Source organism: Ursus maritimus, unplaced genomic scaffold, assembly GCF_017311325.1.
Source record: "Ursus maritimus isolate PB19 unplaced genomic scaffold, ASM1731132v1 scaffold_2, whole genome shotgun sequence".
Classification (NCBI taxonomy): domain Eukaryota; kingdom Metazoa; phylum Chordata; class Mammalia; order Carnivora; family Ursidae; genus Ursus; species Ursus maritimus.
Window position 1 is genome coordinate 67,047,137 of NW_024424452.1, and position 22,131 is coordinate 67,069,267.

A 22,131-nucleotide genomic window follows, 5' to 3' on the forward strand; every position below is an offset into this window, starting at 1 on the left:
GACCTTAAGCTCACCTCGTCCCACAGATACAACTAGATAACACGCATATCCATGTAAATAACCCAGAAAATGACCCAAAGACTCGTAGACTCTCCCTGGCTAAAGAGAGAGAAGGGGCCACATCCAAGAGGGTAGGAAGGGCAGAAACATGGTTGAGAGCCAAGTGGAGCTGTGGGACTGACCCTGGGAAGGGAGGGATGTTTTGGGCGCAGAGAGGAAGGGAGTAGACCCCCACCCTCAGGACTGCAGGCACAGGGGACCAGTGCAGGGAAGATGAATCCCTGTCACGTGGTTTTGAAAACCAGAGGTTGTAAAACTGAACTTTAAAAAGATCCATTATACGCTGTACTGACACTGTATCCTGCCTTCAGATGATAAACTGACCCCTTCTCACCACCTCCACACCCATCGCCTTGGTCCAAGCCACTGTCCCATCTCCCTGAACTACCACGGCGGCCTTTGAACTCTCTGTCCCTGTGCTTGGTCCCCTGCGGTCTACTTGTTACAGGACAGGCAAAAAGGATGCTTTTAAAAGAGGTGAAGTCAGAGCCCGCCACTCCACTGCTCAGAACCCTACTTCTGAGGTGCCCAGCTCACTCTGGAAAAGGGCCCAAAGTCCTGTTACTCACCACAGCTGACAAGGCCCTAGGTGGTCAGGCCTGTCACTTCCTGCCATTGTCTTTGCTCACATCCTGGCTTCCCTGCTGGTTCTGACTATGTCCTGCATACTTCTACTCAGAGTCTTTGTTCTTCCCCTTCCCCTTGCTCCGGGCTGCTCTTCCTCCAAGTACCCACAGCACTTAAACACCTGATGCCTTAGATCTGGGCCAGAGGGAGTCCTAATGTGGCAAGAAAGCCTCTCGGAGATGGTGTTGCCATCCCGAACCGCCTCATGGCTCACCGGTGCTTGTGACTCTATATCCTTGGAGGTTTGATATCAGATAAGATCTCTGATTCTGGCGAATCTGATTTGACAGTACAACCCTTTGTGTCTTGTCTGTCGTGTTCAGGATAATCTGAAGTTCCCGATTTATGTGTCTGTCTCTCACTGTGTCATAGAAACTCCTTAAAGGCACAGAGTCTCTGCTTCATCCATCACTGCACCCTTAGCACTGAGAACAAAGCCTGATACGTTCTGGTTCAAGAACCAGCTCTACCATTTCCTATGGGCCCAGCAATATTCTGGGTATGATTACATTTCTTACACTGTCTCTTCTTGCTCTTGCAAGACCTAATATCAGAAGAGTGGAAAATTCAGGCTTTCAAAAGCACCGCAGACGTACTTGAGAGAAGAGTTGTAAAATAGATCTGATTCATGGGCTCAAAAATGCCAAGTTTCCAGTAAGTAAAAGTAATTAAAAACTATTACGAGCTGGTAATCGTTCATTCATCAAATAATTATCAAGCATTTACCACGTGTCAGGTACCAGGCATACAGAGACACAAGAAAACTGAAGAAACTCCATCGTAATTTGGCTCAAGATAGTTTCAAACACTTTGAAATTATGAACATCAAAAATTTAAATACATAGGCATTGAAATATTTGAGATTGTGTTCAGTCCCATTGGTTTAGCTAAATGAAGAAACTCACCCACAAATGAATGTTCAGCTGCATTTTCTGTGGTCAGTGATTTAATGTTAAATTGTGGTGAGAAGCCTTTATGACATCGACGTGCTCGATATCCCCTGTAACAGGCTAAAACAATGTAATGATTCGACTGCGTCATTTCCTGTTTCCTCTTGGATGAAAAATATCCTACCACACCAGACCTACCACAAGCCCCAAAGGTCCCACATCACAGTTTCTCATTATTTTTAATTGGTGAAGTATTCTGAGAAATTTTTGTCTTTGAAACTTCAGAAATGGCTGTCTAGTTAGTAGAGTAAAATCTACATAATCCACGTACTTGTAAAGCGGCCGTGTCCGCCCACCTTAACCTTTACTGCATCGTCCTGATTCCAGGTGAGCCCTGAGATGTCGCAGCGTTCAGATTCCAGTGGTGCCAAGCTTCTCAGAGATTGGGAAGGGGTGGGGGTAATTGTGTTCTGATTCTGAAGTAGCTGGTGATGTAAGAGACATTGTCTCTATTTTGCCGAAGCATCCTGGCATCGGAGAAGGTGGGAGGAGGGAGGGGATCTGTTCTAATCTGTGCTAATGTCAGATGCCGGAGTTAAAGAATTGTAGACCGATTGGGGCGCCTGGGTGGCTCAGTCGGTTAGGTGGCGGACTCTTGATTTTGGCTCAGGTCATGATCTCAGGGTCCTGGGATCGAGCCCCGCCTCGGGCTCCCTGCTCAGTGGGGAGTCTGCTTGTCCCTCTCCCCCTGCTCCTTCTCTGGTTCTCTCTCTCTCAAATAAATAAAATCTTAAAAATAATTAAATAGAAGAATTGCAAACCAAGAGGTACTTTGGAGATTATCTATTAACGGCTACTAGCCATGACTTCAGAAATAGGTAAGTGGGGGGTGGGGTGTTGAGGGGATTGTGTTGTACAAGGAATCTATCTGTAGTTAGAAGGAAATCAATGAATGGTGCTAAAGCAGCGATCAACAGCAGGAAACAAAACCCAGAGCAATCTGTAAAAGTGGTTTTCCCTCTCTTACATAAATACAGAATATTTATAAATAAATGCGTTTCATAATTTTATATGAAACAGCCATAACAAGAGACTAATATAAACTCTCATTTCAAATTTTTATTGTGATGTAATACATACAGGAAATTTCTAAAGAAATAGAGTAAAAGCCTTTCTAATGATCCAGCACCGTAATATGATCATTGTAATATTTTGGTGAACTTCCTTCCATATTCTTTTCCTGTGCATGTTTTTAACATGACTGTAAGCTTACAGTACAGTTTAGTTTAGCTGACATCTTCCCCCCCAACAAGGGGATAAAATAGGAAAATTAATGGCTTGACAGCCACCGATTCCCCCTGTAGCTTCAAGGTGTAGAAACTCACAGCTGGAAGGGACCTTATCAATTATCCGGTTTAGCCACTTGTTGACTCTTAGCATTTCTGATGGTCGAGCCGAGAGATGATTCAAACTCTTTTTGAAACATATTAATAAGGGACTTCTAACCTGAAAGAATCACATATCCTCGTTTTTGTACAACAGCCTCTGGAATGTTTGTAGTAAATAAATTTTCTAAAGTAGGTGACTTTTTAAATTTTTCCTTTGGGGGCACCTGGGTGGCTCAGTCGGCTAAGCGTTGGACTCTTGATTTAGGCTCAGGTTGTGATCTCAGGGTCCCGGGATCCAGCCTTGAGTCGGGTCCACACTGAGCATGGAACCTGCTTAAGATTTTCTCTCTCTCTCTCCCTCTGCCTCTCCTCACTCATGCTCTCTCTTGCTCTCAAAAAAAAAAAAAAAAAAAAAAAGATTTTTCATTTGTAAAGATATTTTTTTTGGCAAATGCCAATGAATTTTTGTTATTATTTTATTTCATCCAAGGTAGAGAAATATTTTCTAAATTGTACTGTTTTCATTTTGAGACATGGTTTATGTCAAAATTTGAGTATGTGTTAGAGTCTAACTTGAAATAGCTCATGGTTCTTGTTTTTATTTTTTTACTACAAATAGTTAAAAAATGGTATGTATATCTTACTTGGTGACCTGGAACTAGTTGAAAGGTAGGTGCTTTATAAACCGTCTTAACTACTGATATTATCTTGCGTTTGTGAAGCATGAAATAGTTCAGTTTATTGACTGAGGGTTGTGTCACTGGGGAGAAATGAATTTTCACCGTGTGTTTTGTTGCACCTACTCAGTGAGTCCGGCATTAAAATAAATAATGCTTTAATGAGAAAAGGGACGGCCTGGTGATTTCACTATGGGAGTGGGGGTAAAGAATTCTGGGCCGTGGTCCCATCAAAACACCTGACCCAGTTACGGACAAGGTGGGCACTTCACCTCCCTGTGCCTGACTTCCGGAAGCAAAACAAATTAAGAAAATGGACTTTTAGGGGCGCCTGGGTGGTTCAGTTGGCTAAGTGTCTGCCTTTGGCTCAGGTCATGATCCCAGGCTGCTCCCCCTGCTTGTGCTCTCTCTATCTCTCTCTCTGACGACGGAAGGGAGGGAGGGAGGAAGGGAAAGAGAAAAAGGACTTTTGCCAAAGTGGAGTGAGAAGCAGTATTTGCCTCAGGCTTTGAGACTTAAGATAAATGTTGATATTTTGAAAAACCCCACACTGTAGGTATTTACTGAGCCTTCTTCATGCCGGGAGGAGGGGGCAGAGAGACTGGGGTGTCTGCAAGCTCCGTGGTGGCCTTCAGGATGGGGGCCCTTTGTGTGGCCGTGAAGCAGCGTGTTGTGTTCAGGTCACCTGCTCGGCCCTGGTCCTCGGACAGGAGCGGCCGGGCGGATCTGGGCCCGGTCTGCCCGCGGACAGCTGCCAGCAACACGAATTCGCTCTAAGTGGTACTAGAGGGCAGAGCTGGGGGGGCTTCCTGCAAAGGGGGTTATTTCTGCATTCATAAATGCTGCCGAGGCTGCTTGCCAGCTATTACCTCCTTTGCAGCCCCTCGTCGCTCCTTGTGGCTGAAGCGAACCGGATGATAACTTACTTTGCCTCGTTCCTGTTGGCGGTAACAAGATCTGTCGGTTTGGTTGGGTTTTGTCTCTCGAAGAGGAGGGATGTGTTGGGGGCTGGCCGGTGCCCCCCCCACCCCGTCCGAGCGGTCAGTCCCAGGAGGCACGGGGGGGGGGGCAGCAGAGGGGCAGGTGCGTGTCCTGTCCTCTAGGCCGTGGCTGGGCACAACCACGGAGTGAGTGCGTTGTCGCCACAGCCCTGTGGCATTTACAGATGGAAGGCGGCACCGAACTTCCGAATGATCAAGTTAGGTCCATTTGGTGAGCAGGGAGGTGGTGCCGGAATTCCAGCACCAGAGATCAGTTCTTTCAGGAGGAGGTGTCCTTGCACGACAGAGAACCAGGTGTGTGCGCTGCGGATAGACGTCGTCGTCATAATGACAGACTCACGGTTCACAGAGCCTCAGGGCACGTCTCAGCGAGCTTGCTGCAGCCGCGTCGGGTGCACCTGCTGCTCTCCCTGTTCCAGAGGAGGCCGGGAGGGAGGCCGGTTAGTCAGAATCTGCTTGGTCTAGCATGGTGAATATACTGTGATATTTTTCCATGAGAGAGGCAACATCTGTGTTTTTTTTTTTTTTTTTTGAAGAATCTCCCCAGTACAGAAGAGAAGTGGGTTTTCCCAGGGCTTTGCTCAGAGTGAAGAAATGGCCATGAATTCCTAGTCTTTTCCAACATGTCCTCTGTAACCTGGGGGTCTTTCTTGAGTTCATTTCATTTTAAGTCAGTTAATTGAGTTTTCTCTTGCAGAGAGTAGGTCTGAGCTGCATTATTTTCTCTGTATCAACTCTTGTAAGATCAGTTCTGAATTTCAAATATCTGCTTTGTTAATCTCCAGTTGGTAAGTATAGGGACTTTAGCTTGATCGCGATTCAAAGTCTTTGGGTTACGATGTGTCGTGTGTGTGTGTGTGTGTGTGTGTGCGTGTGCGTGTGTGGTAGGACTACTGTAACAGAGTATCACAAATAGCTTAAACAACAGGAATTTACTAACTGACAGTTTTGGAGGTTAGAAGTACAAAGTCAAGGCACGGCAGGGTTGGTTCCTTCTGGCGTCTGTGAGGGAAGGGTCTGTTCCAGGCCCTTTGCTGTGGCTTATAGATGGCTGTCTGCATGCGCACATGGCACTCCCTCTGTGTGCATGTCTCTGTATTCAAATTTCCCCTTTGTATGAGGACATCAGTCATATTGAATTAAGGCCCACCCCAATTACCTCATTTTAACTTGATTACCTCTGTAAATTCCCTCTCTTTAAATAAATCACATTCTGAGGTACTGGGGGTTAGGACACCAATATACGAATTTGGGGAGGACAAACTGAACCCGTAACTCTCTCTCCTCTATCTATGTATGTATCCCCCGTCTACACACACACACACACACACACACACACACACACACACACACAGGAATATAGTTTGATATGTGATATATTTCTATTAAATCTTAAAGGCATTTTAATATGTGGGTCGAAATAACCATTGAGCCATTATTGCATAACGTTTCTGGAAAGTAGTGTTTTTGTCCTGTCTTGCTATGGCCTCATAAATTTAGCGAGCTTGTCTGCACCAGAAATAATAGAACCACATCTTATCCTCCCCTGTTTCCACTCTTGTTTCCAGATTTCCAGAATTTATTTCTTTATGATAGAGGAATTACCGTATTTTAAAAATGACTTTTAAAAAAATGTTATTTATTTATTTGTCAGGGAGAGAACACACGAGCACATGAGTGGGGGGAGGAGCAGAGGGAGAGGGAGAAGCAGGCTCCTCGCTGAGCAAGCAGCCCAGATGGGGGCTCGATCCCAGGACCCTGAGAGCGTGACCTGAGCCCAAGGCAGACGCTTAACTGACTGAGCCACCCAGGCACCCCTAAAAATGACTTTTAGAAAGACAAATGGAGTCCAAATAGAGTACGGAGTGTAGTAAATACTTATGTATTAATATCACTTCATTAATTATGACAACATACCAACTAAAGTTGTACCATAGTGATCTAAGGGTTACCAACAGGGAAAACCGGGTAGGTGGTATAATGGGAATTCTGCACTATCTTTGCAACTTTTCTCTAAATCTAAAACTATTCTAAAATAAAAAGGTTATCTTGTTCAAAAGATTTTATTTGAGAGAGAGCGAGCGAGAGCGCACAAGCAGGGAGGAGGGGCAGAGGGAGAGGGAGAAGCAGACTCCCCACTGAGCAGGGAGCCCCACTCCAGCGGATCCCAGGACCCCAAGATCATGACCTGGGCCAAAGGCGGACGCTTAACCAACTGAGCCTCCCAGGCGCCCCCAAAAGATAAAATCCTAAAAAACCTTTTATAATATAAAATATTTTCTGGTATATATTAAACAGGTTATTAACACTGTGTATTAAGAACGGTCATATAGTTGTATTGTTTCTACGCCCTTGCGTAGACATGCTTTTGTAGAGGAAGGGATTAGATGTGGCCTCTAGAGGACAGTGTTGGGTCATAGAAAGATTTTCACAGTCTGCCCAAGATGGAGATGGATTTACTTATTTTTTTTCTTCCTTTGTAACCACAAGTCCTCTGTTTACTCATTGTCTGTCTTTGACTTAAAAAGAAAAAGCCAAAACGTGTGCCTCCTCTGCTCTCCTGATGAGCCGGACAGCTGCTTCCACGCTGTTTCTGTGTGGTTCTGGCTCTTCTCAGATAGACGGGGCCGAACGACTGTAGTTTCACCCTAGCGTTCAGAGCACCGGGGGCTCCTGGAAGTCCTGTGGGAGCCGGGGAGCATTCTGGAGCACATACTATGTGTTGTGAGTTCTCGCGTGGTGGAGGGAGTGCTAGAGAGGTGAATTCCCTTTGGAACACTACAAACCATTTGTAGATTGATGAGGATACTCATAAAATACAGAGGGGTTTTGATCTCTCAAGGTCGAGACTGTTCACGGTGATTTGTTGGGGGCAGGGGGAGAGAGGGAAACAAACCAGTGCTCTAGCTTCTGGACCATATTTCTGGAGTAATCAGCATAGAAGTGCACCATTTTAATTTAAAAATTATCCCTCCAAAGGTCGTCTCATGGGATTGACATTTTCTTTTTAAGAGGCTCCTGGGGTAGGTGGTTACAGAGTGCGACTCAAGCAGATCGGAGCCAGATGAACATTAATTTGCAAAATCTTGCCGTGTACATAGCTGCGGCTGAAACAATTGTTCTTGTGTTGATGGGCTTAGAGATTCTGGAGTATCATTCCGTCATTAGATGGATAACGTTTTCTGTTGATAGTGGAGTTTGAGGGCTCCCCTCATACTAGGGGAGAGCATCCAGTATAAACACTGAAAAATAGTCATTTGCACGACAGTGTGTTCCCCTTAGCAGCAACTTACAGATTCTCGTTTTTTTGCTCAAGGAGTAAATCTGTTAAAAGGTCCTCTGTTGAATTGGGATAGGTGAGCCTTTTAATAGGATTTTTTGAAAGGGAGTGGAAAATTTACAGCTCCTTGTAAATAGCCTGACACGGAAGTTCAGATCAACAGTGTCTTATTCAGCCACACCATCAAAGTTGAACCTATGGGCAGGAGTCTCTCCGTCTCATCTAACAGGGCTGGGTACCAAAATTTCTCTTTCTCAGGTGTAGTGTTTTCTTCTTTAGTGTTGGGATAACAAAGTTCCATTAACCATGTAGGCATTTAGTAATTATTACAGTGATTTGATATGCACTTTGGTCCTTGAGATATGATTGGTCCCCTATCCTGGTACCTTATCCCGTGTTCCTTATCGTAGGGAAAAGCATCACTCCGTCCCATTTGTGCAAGTCAGAATCCTTGACTCCTCTCTTCTTTCTCATCCTTGCCCATAATAGATGCAGCACTAAGTTCTATTGCCTTTTTCCCCCCCTAAGATTGATTGATTTTTAGAGAGAGAGAGAGAGAGCACATGCACACATGACCGGGTCGAGGGGTAGGGGGAAAGGGAAAGAGAAAATCTCCAACAGACTCCCTGTTGAGCGTGGAGCCCACATGGGGCTCGATCTCACAACCCTGAGATCATGACCTGAGCTGAAACCAATTCGGATGTTTAACAGACTGAGACACCCAGGTGCCCCTGGTCCTATTGCTTTTACTACTTAAATATTTCTTGAAACCATTCACTTCTCCCTCATGGCCATCACTCTAACCCAAGGTCTATGACAGCTGCTGAGCCCACCACAGAAGCCGCCTTGCCCATAACCAGTGTGATCTACCAGACCTTGAGGGATCTCCTGTTGGTCTTAGGATAACAACCAAAGCCACTTTCATGGACCATAAGATGCTGCAAGGTCCAGTGTCTGTCTCTCCCTCCAGCCTTATCTGGAAACATTCTCCTCCTTGCTCCCTACGCCCCCCAGCCTCCTGGCCCCCAAGGGCACTCAGTTTCATCTACCTGGAGTCTCATTGCTGCTGGCTTCTACTCACACTTTATAAATCAGCTCTGTTGTGATTTCTTCATGAGTGCCTTTCCCGATCTGGCCTAGAACTTTCCTTTGCTCTATACTCTCATAGACCCAAGCTCCTTCACTTCACTGTGTTTATAATTTGACACTTAGCTCTGTTGTTTTTTGGTGTTAATCTGTGTCTCCACTACCACTACCAAATAGAAACTCTATGAGCAGAGACCATGCCCAAGAAAGCTCTTTATCAAACCCCTAGCCCTTGGCATAGTGAAAAGGAGTTTCTCAATACATTTGCTGAAGTAATACATGGCTATTTTTTGTTGAAAGTTTAGGTAGAGGAAGAAGAACCCACTGGATACATTCGATTTGAAAAATTTCTTCCAGTGATGACCGAAGTACTACTAGAAAGAAGGTAAGAAGGTACATGCAATTGTTAAGGTAAAGTAATGATCAGAATTATGTTAATTTCAAAACACTTGGCTTTTCACTTTGTATATTATACTCAGCCAAATACTTATCCTGGGATAGCTTCCCTCTGACTTTTCCCTGTACTTCTGAACTGCCAGGTGAAATGTGCTTAGAAATATCAACCACATGTGTGTTAATCTAATAAGCGGAGTGTAATTATAGAGCAAAAAGACCACAAAAGGCATAAATCACCAACATATTTATTATCTTCTATTGTGAGCTGTCAGTGAGAATTCACCCTAATTCTTTTTCTAAGGAAAGTGTAGTGTTCCCTTACCACAGCTGGTTTATGGTAGAAATTTTGTTTCCAACTAAGTTGATTTTCATAATGATGAAAAAGGCTGATAGGTATCATCACGGACGGCAGTGATTTTGAACTAAGTATCTTCTGTGGGTGTGGAGTGCTTTTGACTTCCAGCTCTAGAAATCCAAAGGGGTTTCCCTGAGGGGAGTATTATTATCCTTGCATATTAGCAGCTTTTATTTCATTTTATGTGATCATTTATTGTATAGAGACTGAGCTAAATACGTGGCATTTGCTCCTTTTACTTCATAATTAGATACAGACCAATTCCAGAAGACACCCTTCTTCGAGCATTTGAGGTGCGTAAGCTCCAGATCTTATATATATTTAATATGAAAAATTCACCCGGTAGAATTTATTCACCAAACAAAAAATATACTATCTACCCTTTCTTTTCTCTCAGGTGTTAGATCCGTCGAAACGTGGATTTCTGACCAAGGAAGAACTGATCAAGTACATGACCGAAGAAGGTAAGAGTGACTTATTACTTACTTTATAACCGTGACTTATGTAAGTGATACATCATCTAGCAACAATTATGGAAAAATTCTGGGGGACACTTTTAAGTCAATCATTCTGGTTCAAAGAGTTATTTACTATTCCTATTATTTTGTTATTGCGGTGGTTTCTGCTTTGTGGGGGTAAGTGGACAAAGGGTAGGTTAGGGGAGATTGATTGTTGCCTTATAGGATTTTGTAACGTATAAAGATACTTCTGTAAATTGAAGTCACTCCATTCACTTAGACTAGTTGTCAGAATAAAAGCCTTGCCACCTGGAAAACATGAACTGTCAATCATTATAAATCAATGCCTGTTACTAGATTGGAGATTTGAATTGGATTATATAAAAATTCCTTTTTAAAGAGCTTTTCAGTTGATGAACTTACAGATAATACAGCCTCCATTGAATGGAATCCACACAAAGACTTAGAGCTTTTTATGCTGGTGGAGCTCTATATTTGCTTTGAACTTGACCTCTACATGCGCACGCGTGCCCACACACAGACACTTATCTGTGCTCCATGTCCTTGAGGAGCTCGCTCTCTGCTTCGGCTGCTGTGTGAGTTTGCTTTCCCCGCATGTCAGTGGCCTACTGCGCGTTCTCTCGAAACCATGCTCCTTTCGGTCACCTCCGCAGTCTCCTGTCCTTTGTTCAGTTCACTGGTTTGCAGATCGAGTCCTGTGTGATTCAGAGTTGCAGTCACTTGGGATGGAATCAAAAGTGCAGCTAATTGCAAGGAGGGGAGACTAACACTGCGTCCATCGGCGCAGCTGGCTCGACCGCGCCCACCTGACTCACCACGATGTGGGCTGCAGGCTGCGAGGGCAAGAATGACATGGCCGTCACGGCTGCTTTCAAGCTCTTGTGACACTGTTAACAAATGTCTGAGGGGTTCACTTTGATGGGAAGAGAGTGGCTTTCAAGGCATCAGCCTCTTAATCCTAAGGATTAATTAAGGGGAGTGAAACCTGGCTCATGTTAGGCAATATAATGAAGTCAAAATGGCCAGAAAGAGCTCATTGTCATGAATATGGTGGGGGGGGGAGGGACACTAAGTGCAGTGAGAGGTCCTAAAACCTCCATTTCTCCAGGATATTATACTGGGAAAGGAAAAGTGACGTAAGACAATTCACAATATAAGACAGTGGATTCTCAGGATGGTAGACTTCGTGTGGGTGAGTTCCTGGGAGCAGGGGTAAAGTCTTATGCTCAACAAATGTGTGTTGAATGAATGAATGAATGAATGGGCAGAAGAATGAGGAACGTGTGAAGGGGCTGATGGAGAAATGTGTCTTGATCACACAGTGTGAACGAGAGCGGGGAGCAGGGGTAAGGGTGATATTGTGATATCTCGGAGTCGGTGAGGGGAAAGGGCCCAGAGGGTCTTGCTGGCAAACAGCAGGAGATGAATCTGGGGAGATCTGTGGGCTGGCCCGTTGAGGCCTGGGCTCGGGGGCTGGTGGTCACCCTGCGGGCACCTCAGAAGCCTTGTAGGGTTTGAGAACACAGGCCTTATGGTGCAGGAGGGGCTGTTGCAAGGTCCGTCTGGTGCTGGCGGTTCGTCAAGGAGTGAGAGAGGTCAGCCTGGCGAGACCCGTCAGGAGGCTGCTGGGATTTGTGAAGCTACCCCAGTGAGGTCAGGCTGGTGGCGGCAGTGGGAATGGAAGGGAGAGAGAGCTGTGGTAGGACTGTTTACAGCAGGATCCACGGGTCTTGGGGAGTCATGGAGTGCAGGGGACAGTGGTGGGGGCCGAGGCTTTGACCTGGGTGATGGGTATTGTGCTGACGCTGTTGATAGACATGGAGCAATCGGGAAAACACTGCCGTGGATACAATGTGACTTTCCACAGTATCCGCAGAATATTAGATTGGAAATATGCATTCTGAATGCCCAGGATGTCACAGGACGAACATGACAAACCACACGGAATTAAATTCCCGCAAGATGTCCAGGCACACGTACCGTGTCAGACAGAATTTAGCAGCAGGGAAGGTCTCAAAAAGAATTTTTTTAGGAAGGCACATATTGCATGGTGCACTGGGTGTTGTACGCCACTAATGAATCATCAAACCTTGCATCAGAAACCAGGGATGTACTGTATGGTGACTCACATAATGTAATAAAAAAACATTAAAATAAATAAATAAATTAATTAATTAAAGAAAAAGAATTTTTTTAAACAAACACATGTTGTCACCATGTGCCAGGCAACATTCTAAATGCTATTTAAATAATAACACTTCTAATGCTCATAACGACCATATTCAATAGTCACTATTATTATCACTTCCTTTTAGAGACAGGAACACTGAGGCAGAGAAAGTTTAAGTGACTTGCCCAGCATTTGAATCCAGGTAGTCTGCCTCCCAAAATTTTGCTCTTAGTAAGCTATTCTCCTCCCATCCTTAATCCAATACTACGTATCTCCTTCCTTGCCCGAGGAAGCAGTGTGACTGTCTTCTGGATTTTACTGTGAACAAGGCCTTGTTCTGAGTGGTCGAGTGTCGTCCTTGAGTTCACGGACCTTGGGGTGGACGGCGGTGTCCAGATCCCAGCTCTGCCACTCGCTGGCAGGGGCAGGTGGCCTCGCATCTGTGTGCTGGTGTCCTCTACCTTTTTTTTTTTTTTACATTTATTTATTTGTTTGAGAGAGAGTGCGTGCACTGGGGGAGGGTCAAGGGGGGAGGGAGAAGCAGGGAGCCCAATGAGCAGGGAGCCCAATGCGGGTCTTGTGCGGGCCTTGATCCCAGGACCCCGAGATCATGACCTGAGCTGAAATCAAGAGTCAGACGCTTAACCGACTGAGACTCCGAGGCGCCTCTGCTGTCCTCTTCTGTAAGTGGGGTAGCAATTCCTACCTCTACTGAGGTGCCTGGGAGGTTGGCTTAGTTAACGTATCTGAAGCAGGTCGTCAGTATCTGGCACACAGGAGTTCTCGATAAATGGTTGCTACTAGTAACCTGTTAAGGCCTTCCGTAGTGCCCATCAGAGTTCATTGGCATGGACTTAGCCTTTAATCGGGTATAAGAAAGATTCAGAATCTGTCTCTGTAGGCTCTGAAGGCGTTCTTTTCTCAGGATGTAAGTATGGTTTCAAGAACACTCTCCCCTTGTTTGATAATCTATCATCATTGTCATCAAGATCTTCATTTGAATAATTTCTATAGTATGATCTGAATTCCAGCGTAGAAAGCATTGTTCATAGTGGCAGGTGACAAGCTCAGAAGGTGAGTGATCCTCAGGCCTTAGTAACTCATCTGGTCAGAGAAGAGGGAAGTGGTGATTTGGATGTTTTTGTATTTTTGCTTAATATCGGGACGAAGTTCTTTCTTAAGTAGTCGGCGGCATTTCCAGTGTTCTTCCTGAGTTTGCTTCTCAGCTTGGTGTCCAAGATGGTCCTCAGCTGCTGTCTGAATCCAGCGAAAGCCACAGATTTTCTATGCCACGTTTGGTTTCATTTGACAGCAACACGGGCCAAGCTCTAACAAAGAGGGCTGTTTAGACACGGCGGATGAGCGCATCTGTCCTGGGCTCGGCTGGCGTCACGGAGTTGGCCGGACCTGGTCAGGGACTATTCAGAGATACGGTTGTTACAGCTCAAGCCTCTGCTGTCTGCTCTTCAGCAATTTTGCATCGAGTCCGTGTGGTCCCATCCTCACACCCTTGCAAAAATAATTAGACTCCTAGAAAACTGGGACTTTGGGTGAATTCTTAGGCAATCCCAATAGCCTTAATTTAAATAAACAGTGTCTTAATGTTCTCCTGCTGTGTTGGCTGAAGTGATTGATTTTATAGGTTGCTAGAGCTATGACGTCTGCAAGGTAAAATAGTCCCAAATCTGCCGGGGGCATGACAGCACACTCTTGGAATCTCTGGACTGGCGGAACGTGCTGACCCCAGGACCCCGGGAGGGGAGCCAGCAACCCAGCGGGGGCCTGGGCAGCTCCAGGGCAATGAAGCTGGCTGGTGGAAAGAGAAAGAAAACAATCAGAAGATTGTCAGTGATGAATCTCCCTTCTTGTCCTTCCCAGGTGAGCCTTTTTCTCAGGAAGAAATGGAAGAAATGCTGTCCGCTGCCATTGACCCCGAATCGAATTCCATTCATTACAAGGACTACATAGCCATGATGGTGGTGGACGACAGCTAGGCGCCCGGAAGACGTAATTTCTCATTGAAAGGATGACCGTAGAGATGGCCCGTCTTGTTAATTCTACATCTTATAATTCCTACATGTGCTAATTAGTGCCTGCTGACAACTATTTTGCGATACTTTGTTTTTAAAAGATGAACACAAATTCGTTTGGTAGGTCTAGCCTTATGGAACGACCAACGGCTAATTCTTTGAAAGCTTATTCTTAAAAATATTTTAACATTATCCGTGGATTGTTGTGGATTTTCTACAATAAAACCCCGATGACCTTCAGATTCATTAAGCTGATAGAATGAAGAATGACCAGAATGACCCAAGGTTTGGCATAGAAAGGTCTTGGGAGGGGGCAGAGTGACCACCAAAGTGAGGACCAGCATCCACGTGGTGAAAGGGACAAACAGGAAACCTTCAGCATCCGGATGGGGAGGGGGAGTTGTTGAAATGAATATTAATAATTAATCCCTTATGAGTGTCGATTACAAATCTCATCTGATAGTGACCCTAGTGTAAAAATGTAAGTGTGCCGCCCCAGCACGTGTGTGACCATTTGCGGAGCAGCTCACGGAGTTGAGGTCGCCGAATCTAGAGACAAGAAGACTGAATGGAAATCGACAGTGTAAGGAAGTGGCCATTCTCTTCCAGTCTTCAGAATTCTTAGCTATTCGAATCGAATTTAAATAAAAAAAACATAAATAAGAATTCTTAGCTATTCAGAATAGCTGTCGTGCGAATATCATTGTGAATACTGAGTAAGAATATTGAGAAATTGTGTGTGCAGGAACGACAGCTGTGGGAAAAGCAGAATAAAGTCTGAGCATAAGGAATCACGATGGAGAAAGACCCAGGGACTAACAAGCGGAGGGGAAAATAAGGTGAAGGAAAATGAATAATCTTCCATAACCTGTATACTCTTTCATGCACACACAGTGATCTCTGTTTGAGGATGCTTCCCCCCTGCATGTGTGTGTATATACACGCATAAACATTTGATGTTGCTTACGATTCTTCCTCCTAGGCATGCAAGATGGGGGGCTGCTACCCAAGAGACGATTTGTCACTGTTTGTTCATTGGTTCATGAAACATTTACTGAGTGTTCTTAGACGCTGTGGTGGAACTAGAGCTGCGAGGTGGTTCCGTCCCTAACCTGTCGAGGTCACGGTTTAGTGAGGGAGATCTACAAGTCAATCAGCAAGCACATTTCAGGCCGGGTCACATTTGGGGTGCTGCGGAAGTGCAAAAGAGGGGCGGCTCACTCAGCCTGGTGGGTGAGTTTCTGGGTGAGGAAAGGGCCTCGTGAGCAGAGAGGGCCTCTCAGATCAGGTGACATCTGCGGTAGAGGCAAGTAGCTCACTGAGCTGTTGGCAGGACCTGAGGGGTTTCCACGGGGGAGCAGCAAGTACAGACACCCTGGGGGTGTCAGGAAACATGGAGCAGTCTGGGAACTGAAGGCAGTGCAGTATGTTTGGTGTGTAGGAGATTTGGGGAGCATGATGAGAGAGGAAATTGGGGTGGTAGACCGGAGCTGTATCATTAAGGATATCGGGTTGGTCATGTAGTTCGGTTTTTGTGTTTGAATTTGGACATTTTCTGAAGACCACAGAGAAAGATCATTTGTGAATCATCTGGAAGATGATCTCAAAGAGTTGAGGCTAGAAGTGGGGAGCCCAGGCGGGAAGGGACTTGGTTGGTGGAAGGGGCTAGGTTGGGAGAAGGCAAGTGGGTGGACAGTGGGTGGATGATAGAGCCATTTATTTCGCTGGGAAATCCAGCAGCAAGTCAGAGTTGGTGGGCAGATTCGGGAGTTTGGCGGTGGACATCCTGGGATCGGGGAGCTAGTGAGACACCTGGGGGGAGACATCCAGTCAGTTGGGTCAGTAGGATGAAGATGTGGCAAGAGAGCTGGATTTTGGATGTCTCAGCATGTAAGTAATAGTTAAGAAAAAAAGTGGTAGAAAAGTCGTGGAAAGGAAAAAGAAGAGGGTCAACGAACGGCACGGGGGGTCGTCAGCATTTAAGGGAGGGCAGGGGAGGAGGAGCCCACGAGAGACAAGGAGGAGAGGGTCACAAGGAGAAGCCGTGGGCAGGTACATTGAAGACGGGAAATGTCCACCAGTTGTAGCAGCAGAGTTCCCCGGTGGCCTCTGCAGGAGCAGATTCGGTGACCGACAGGGTGCAGGGTTCCGTGGCTGGAGCACCAGAAAGCCGTGGGAAAGTGGAGCGTGAGGACAGGGCTGGTGAGGGACAGCCAGGCGGAGGGAGTTATTTTCAGAAGAGCGGACACTCGCGGGCGCACTTGTACTCGGGGGGGCTGAGGGCCAGCACAGGAGTCAAAGACCCTAAGGAAGCAGGAAGGGCCATTCCAGAGCAAGAAAAGGGTTGCTTTGGGGTGGATTGGAGCCTCAAACGAGTGTGTACAGCTCCCACCCGCTGGCCTCTTTCATTTCCGAACGAGGGAGAAGGTCGGAGGTTACAGAGCAGGAGATGAGCAAGAGCCCACGTAAGGATTTTCAGGAAATCGTGGAGTATTTCGTTCAGTAAGCCAGGCTCAGGAACAACATGGTGGGTTGCTGTGTGGACTCAGGGTTCAGGTTTTGTCATCTGGGGGGAAGGAACCGAAGGGGAAGGCGGTTGAGGAGTCCCCCAGCGCGCAGGTGCAGGGATGGTCCGCGGAGCCCGCGTGTTAGGGACAGGTGCAGGGAGGCGCAGACGCCGGGCTGAACGGGGCAGGGGCCTCTGGACCTCGACAGGCAGCGGCTCATGTGGCGGGAGGGAGGGGTGACTGTGCCCTGCCCGAGTGATAACCCAGTCTGCTGGAAATTTGACCTCACTGGGTCCCTCGGGTCGTCCCATTTAAAAACAGCGAACAAAAATGAGGATGTGGAATCATCACTTACGGAAGGTGTAGTGCTGGGAGCCGGTTCCCAGGGTTCCGCCAGGGTTGAAGCCAAGCGGAGAGTTGGCGTGGGGCTCACGTAGCCGCGCGTGTGAGCATCACCAGCCAGGCAGGAGTCTGAGCCCCGTGCCTCTAGGCCAGGGCGGAGCAGCACGGGGAGGGGGTGCGGCGACCCCTCAGAGCAGGAACACAGCCTGCTCGTGATCGGGGACACCCTGCCGCGGCTCAGGAGGGTGGCAGGGACGTGAAAGGTTCTCCAAGTCAGTGCACCCAGGGCACAGCGGCCGGCACCAACGTGCCGCGGTGAAGCGTGTGCGGGTGCCCAGGGTGGGGACCCAGGCATGGACTACTTTGGAGCACGCGGGCAGCTCGGGGTTCTCTTCTAGGAGCCTTTGCCCTGCATGGCCCCAGCGGCAGAGGACCATGGTTTGGTGAGCTAGCCCCGATGTCTTCATAATCTTTCTGAGGAGCGGTGTCCTCCTAGAGGGTGCCTCAGGCTCAGGTACCCCCTTCTGGATTTCTCTCAAAAGTTCTGACTGATGTCCAGCTTCACAGCCCGTCGCAAGGAAATCCTGTCTCTTTAGCAGTCATAAGAGTTAGCTTTTTGCGGGGCGCCTGGGTGGCACAGTTGTTGGGCGTCTGCCTTCGGCTCAGGGCGTGATCCTGGAGTTCTGGGATCGAGCCCCACATCGGGCTCCTCTGCTGGGAGCCTGCTTCTTCCTCTCCCGCTCCCCCTGCTTGTGTTCCCTCTCTCGCTGGCTGTCTTTCTCTGTCAAATAAACAAATAAAATCTTGAAAAAAGAGAAAAAAAAGAGTTAGCTCTTTGGAACCTGATTCATTTATCTTTAGCACAAATTTGTCTGGCTTTTTTTTAAGGCCTCCAAAAAAGAGCAACACAGACTTCCCGCAGAAATCTCGTTTTATCTCCTAGTTGCAGAATAAATGTGGCATAGTCACAAAGGGAACATTTGTCTTTCTACTCAAACCGTTTCGGTTCATGTTTTACCTCCCTCTCCCACTTAGCCCCCGGCCTCCAGTTGCAACCACAGGGCATTTTCCTGGCGAGAGGAGCGCTTGGTCTCCTGTGCGGGCTTTGCATGTCTTGGCGACCCCTGCCCTCTGGCAGAGCCTGCCACACCCCCCAGCTCGGCGGGGCTGCAAGGGGAGACAGCTTCACCCTCCGCCTCCAGGCGGGGAATGCTGCCTGGCTCAGGGCCCCAGCACTGGCCTGGGATTCAAGAGGACCCCCCCCCTTCGATCCTGTGTGGTCTGTGACTCACTGTGGTCAGGCACTCCCCTCCTGTGCACCTGCGGCTGGAAAATAGAGCCCAGCTCTGCCTCTCCCGCCTTCCCAAATGTCCAAGTACCAAATGCTAAGAGACGAAGAGAAGGTCCACGCCAGCTGGCTGGTTGGGATTTTCACCGGCAGGGTTATTTTCTGCGACGTGGCGTTCATCTAGATCTCTCTCCCTTCCTGCTTTCCCTCCTTCGCCTCTTCTAGTTGCTTCCAGGTGAGAGAGCGCCTTGTTCATGCAGCCAGTTTCTCGTAGAAGGTCAGTGTCACTACACTGCTGGATGTGTTAAATAAGCAGAGAGCCCCCTGGTCACATACCCCCCCACCTCGTGCTGGGCGGGACACCTGTGTGTGTCTGCAAGTTGGGTCACTAATCTCTGGCATCAGGACACCTGGGAGGGGTGTCTGTTAGGAACCTGGACTCCTGGGTCCCATCTAGACCCCGAAGACAGACTTTCTGGGGCAGTATTAGAGTGTGAAGTCAAGTGTGGGGTTTGGAGCTAGGCTCTGCCACTGACCGACGAATGACAGGGCCATGGGTGCAGACATTTAACATTGCTGGATCTCTGCGTCTTGATTCGCAAAGTGGAAAGAACACCGACCTTACAGGGCTCGTGGGAAAAGCAAATGAGATCATAAAAGTGAAAATTCTTTAAAGGGTATAAGGTATGACACAAGTTTTGTTTATAGGAGATCAACTGTGGGGGGCGGAAGTGAAGGAGGAAAAAGAGAAAGGAGGGTGGAGAGGGGAGAAGGGGAGGATGGGGAGAAGGGGAGGGTGGGGGTGGGAGAGGCCCGCCGCCTGGGCAGGTAGGTAATAATGTATTTAATCTATGGGCTGAGGACGGAGAGCCACCAGGAGGTGGGCTACCCTGGTGCTGTGTGTCGCAAGCTCTGAGGTTTACTTCTGGATTGAGAAATGAGGAGGTTTAGGCAGTGCTTTGTCTTTCTTTTTTTAGAACTGCAGTGAGAAACAATGAACGGTATAAAGTGAGCCGTCTTAATCGTTGTCCCGTCAACAGTGCTGAGTATATCTCCGTTCTCGTGAAGCGGTTTTCCAGAACCTCTCCATCTTGCAGATCTGAGCTTTTCTGCCCGTTAGACGACGCCCCTTCCCCCGCCACTAGCAAATCCCGTTCTGCTCTGTTTCCGCGACTTTGGCGACTGTCAGGTCGACGCTGCGTGGGGGTCCCGTCATACAGCATTTGTGTCTCCGTGGCTGGCGTAGTTCCCTCAGGTCCTCCAGGTTCGTCCGAGTTGTGAGGGTGTCGGGATTTCCTTCCTTTTAAAGGCCGGATAACACTGCCTCGTGCATACGTGCCCCCATCTTCCGTGGGGGGGCATTGGAACTGCCTTTACTCCGTGGGGCGCCCGGGCGGCTCAGCCGGCTCAGCGTCCGACTCGTGGTTTCGGCTCAGGCCACGACGTCAGGGTTGTGAGATCGAGCCCCCCTGGAGCCCCACGTCAACCCCCGAGCTCAGCGGGCAGTTTGCTTGAAGATCCTCTCGCTCTGCCCCTCGCCGCACCCGCGCGCTCGCTCTTCTCTCTCTCCCTCTCATTAATAAAAGCTTTTTGACAAAGTGGTGTGGTAAATACAGGGTCTACCCGAAGGAGGCACGCGTTTGAACTGCTTCCCCTTCTGGCTCTTGAGCAAGGCTGCTGTGACCGGAGCGGACCTCGCGCTCTCTGCGGCCCTGCTTTCCGTCATTTTGGCTAAATACCCAGAAGTGGGGTTGCTGGATCTTTCTTCCTTTTTAAAAATTTGCCAGCAGTCATAGTGCTTTTAAAGTGGCATGAATTATTCACCTCACCGACTGGAGAAAACTCTCGGGCACTTGAGGAAACCATGTTTTATCTTCATCAAAACAGACCACGAAGTTGAAAATTTGGGGCCAACTCCAGTTCTTTGGAGAAGGCGGTAAGGTAAAATAGCTCATTCTGAAAATCCAGGCCGAGTTTTATAAGGTGACGGTGCAGCGTGGCCGATAACCCTTCCCTAGTTAGTCTTCGGCTGCTCGGCACGAAATCCTGACCGGGGCCTCTAAGCATTTACCACTCAGTTTATGCAATTTATGAAATGCGTTGAGTATTACCTGACTTTAAGTGTAGCTTTAAAAAATCAGGGTTTGTTTTTGTGTTCGGAATGCCTAGTTTTTATTCTTATTTTTTAAAAAATATCTTATTTATTTGAGGGGGGGGCGGAAGGAGAGGGAGAGGCAGGCTCCCCGCTGAGCAGGGAGCCCGACTTGGGACTTGAACTCAGGACCCTGGAATCATGACCTGAGCTGAATGCAGACGCTCCACTGACCGTGCCCCCCGGGCACCCTGGATGCTTAGTTTTTAAATGTCTTGCCAGCTGGGGTGGCTCCATTCAGAGCCCAGTTGCCGTCTCAGGCATGCTGTTCACGGGGGCAGAGTTGAGTGTTAGTGGGAATGAAGGTCAATCGATTTGCCTACTGGCCTCCTTGATAATTTACAATCTCTTTAAGTTACTTTTCACGAAATCAGATGAGACCTGGTCACTTAGCTGACAAAGAGTTCTGCCATTTTCTTGGCGCTGGCTTCTCCTAACAGCACTAGTGCTGTTTTCAATTCCAGGCTGCTTTGTGGGAAACTTTTTATGCCTCTTATCAGTTTAGGGAGGCTAGTTTTGTTAAAACCAGATAACATCTGTGAACGCTCCAGTTCACTGGGCACCCATACATTTAGTAAAGGGTGAGAGTGTGTAGGGGGCCAGGGCACCCCCGTGCTGCCCTCAGGACACCTGCCTGTCTTCCTGGCATGTGACTCCTGACCCGTGGACGGGTGATGATGCATGTTGGTCACATCTGATTCTAATTTTGAGAATCTCCAGAGGAAGAGGTCTTTTGGGAAAGCAACGTAAAACGTAAAATACTCTAAAAATTGTTACAGTATTTTTAAAGCAATGCATAGTTATTAAAAAGAAATTGGAAAATACCAGGAAGCAAAAAAGAAGAGAAAACCCAAGACTATGTATCTTTTTTTTTTTTTTTTTTAGGATTTTCTTTATTTGTCAGAGCGAGCACAAGCAGGGAGAGTGGCAGGCAGAGGGAGAAGCAGGCTCCCCACTGAGCAGGGAGCCAGACACGGGACTCGATCCCAGGACCCTGGGACCATGACCTGAGCTGAAGGCAGATGCTTAATTGACTGAGCCGCCCAGGCGCCCCAAAACTATGTGTCTTTATATAACTTCTTCAGAATATCACGGTGGAGGCAGGTGGTTGGGGTTCTTGACTATAGGGACAGAAACAAGCCTGCTTAACCGAAGCGAAAGGGGATTATTCACGGGGAGGCAGAGGGGCTCACACAGCTCATGGGAGCTGGGGAAGGAGGCTCAGAGCAGACAAGAGCCAAGAGGGCTTCACCGAAGAAGCGAGGAGCAAGACATAGCAACCACCTCATAACTGGCACGGCCTGTCGAGGGTCGCTGTCACGGGGGCAACCTTGCACGGGCTCGGATCCGAGGGCTGGGAAAGACGGCTGGGGGCTGAGGAGTTCCTGCTCCTAGGCGTCCGT

At 47.7% G+C, this 22,131-nt stretch overlaps 1 protein-coding gene across 1 annotated transcript in view; it reads left to right on the forward strand.

The window, feature by feature from the left end:
* Positions 1–14,679, forward strand: part of EFCAB2 (EF-hand calcium binding domain 2) — a 55,374-nt gene extending 40,695 nt beyond the window's left edge. The window contains exons 4-7 of the mRNA XM_040634489.1: positions 9,315–9,394; positions 10,011–10,053; positions 10,158–10,224; positions 14,288–14,679. Of these exons, the coding sequence (XP_040490423.1) occupies positions 9,315–9,394; positions 10,011–10,053; positions 10,158–10,224; positions 14,288–14,403 (306 nt within the window). The 3' untranslated portion in view covers positions 14,404–14,679. The remainder of the gene's footprint in view (positions 1–9,314; positions 9,395–10,010; positions 10,054–10,157; positions 10,225–14,287) is intronic.
* The last annotated feature ends 7,452 nt before the right edge of the window (positions 14,680–22,131 follow it).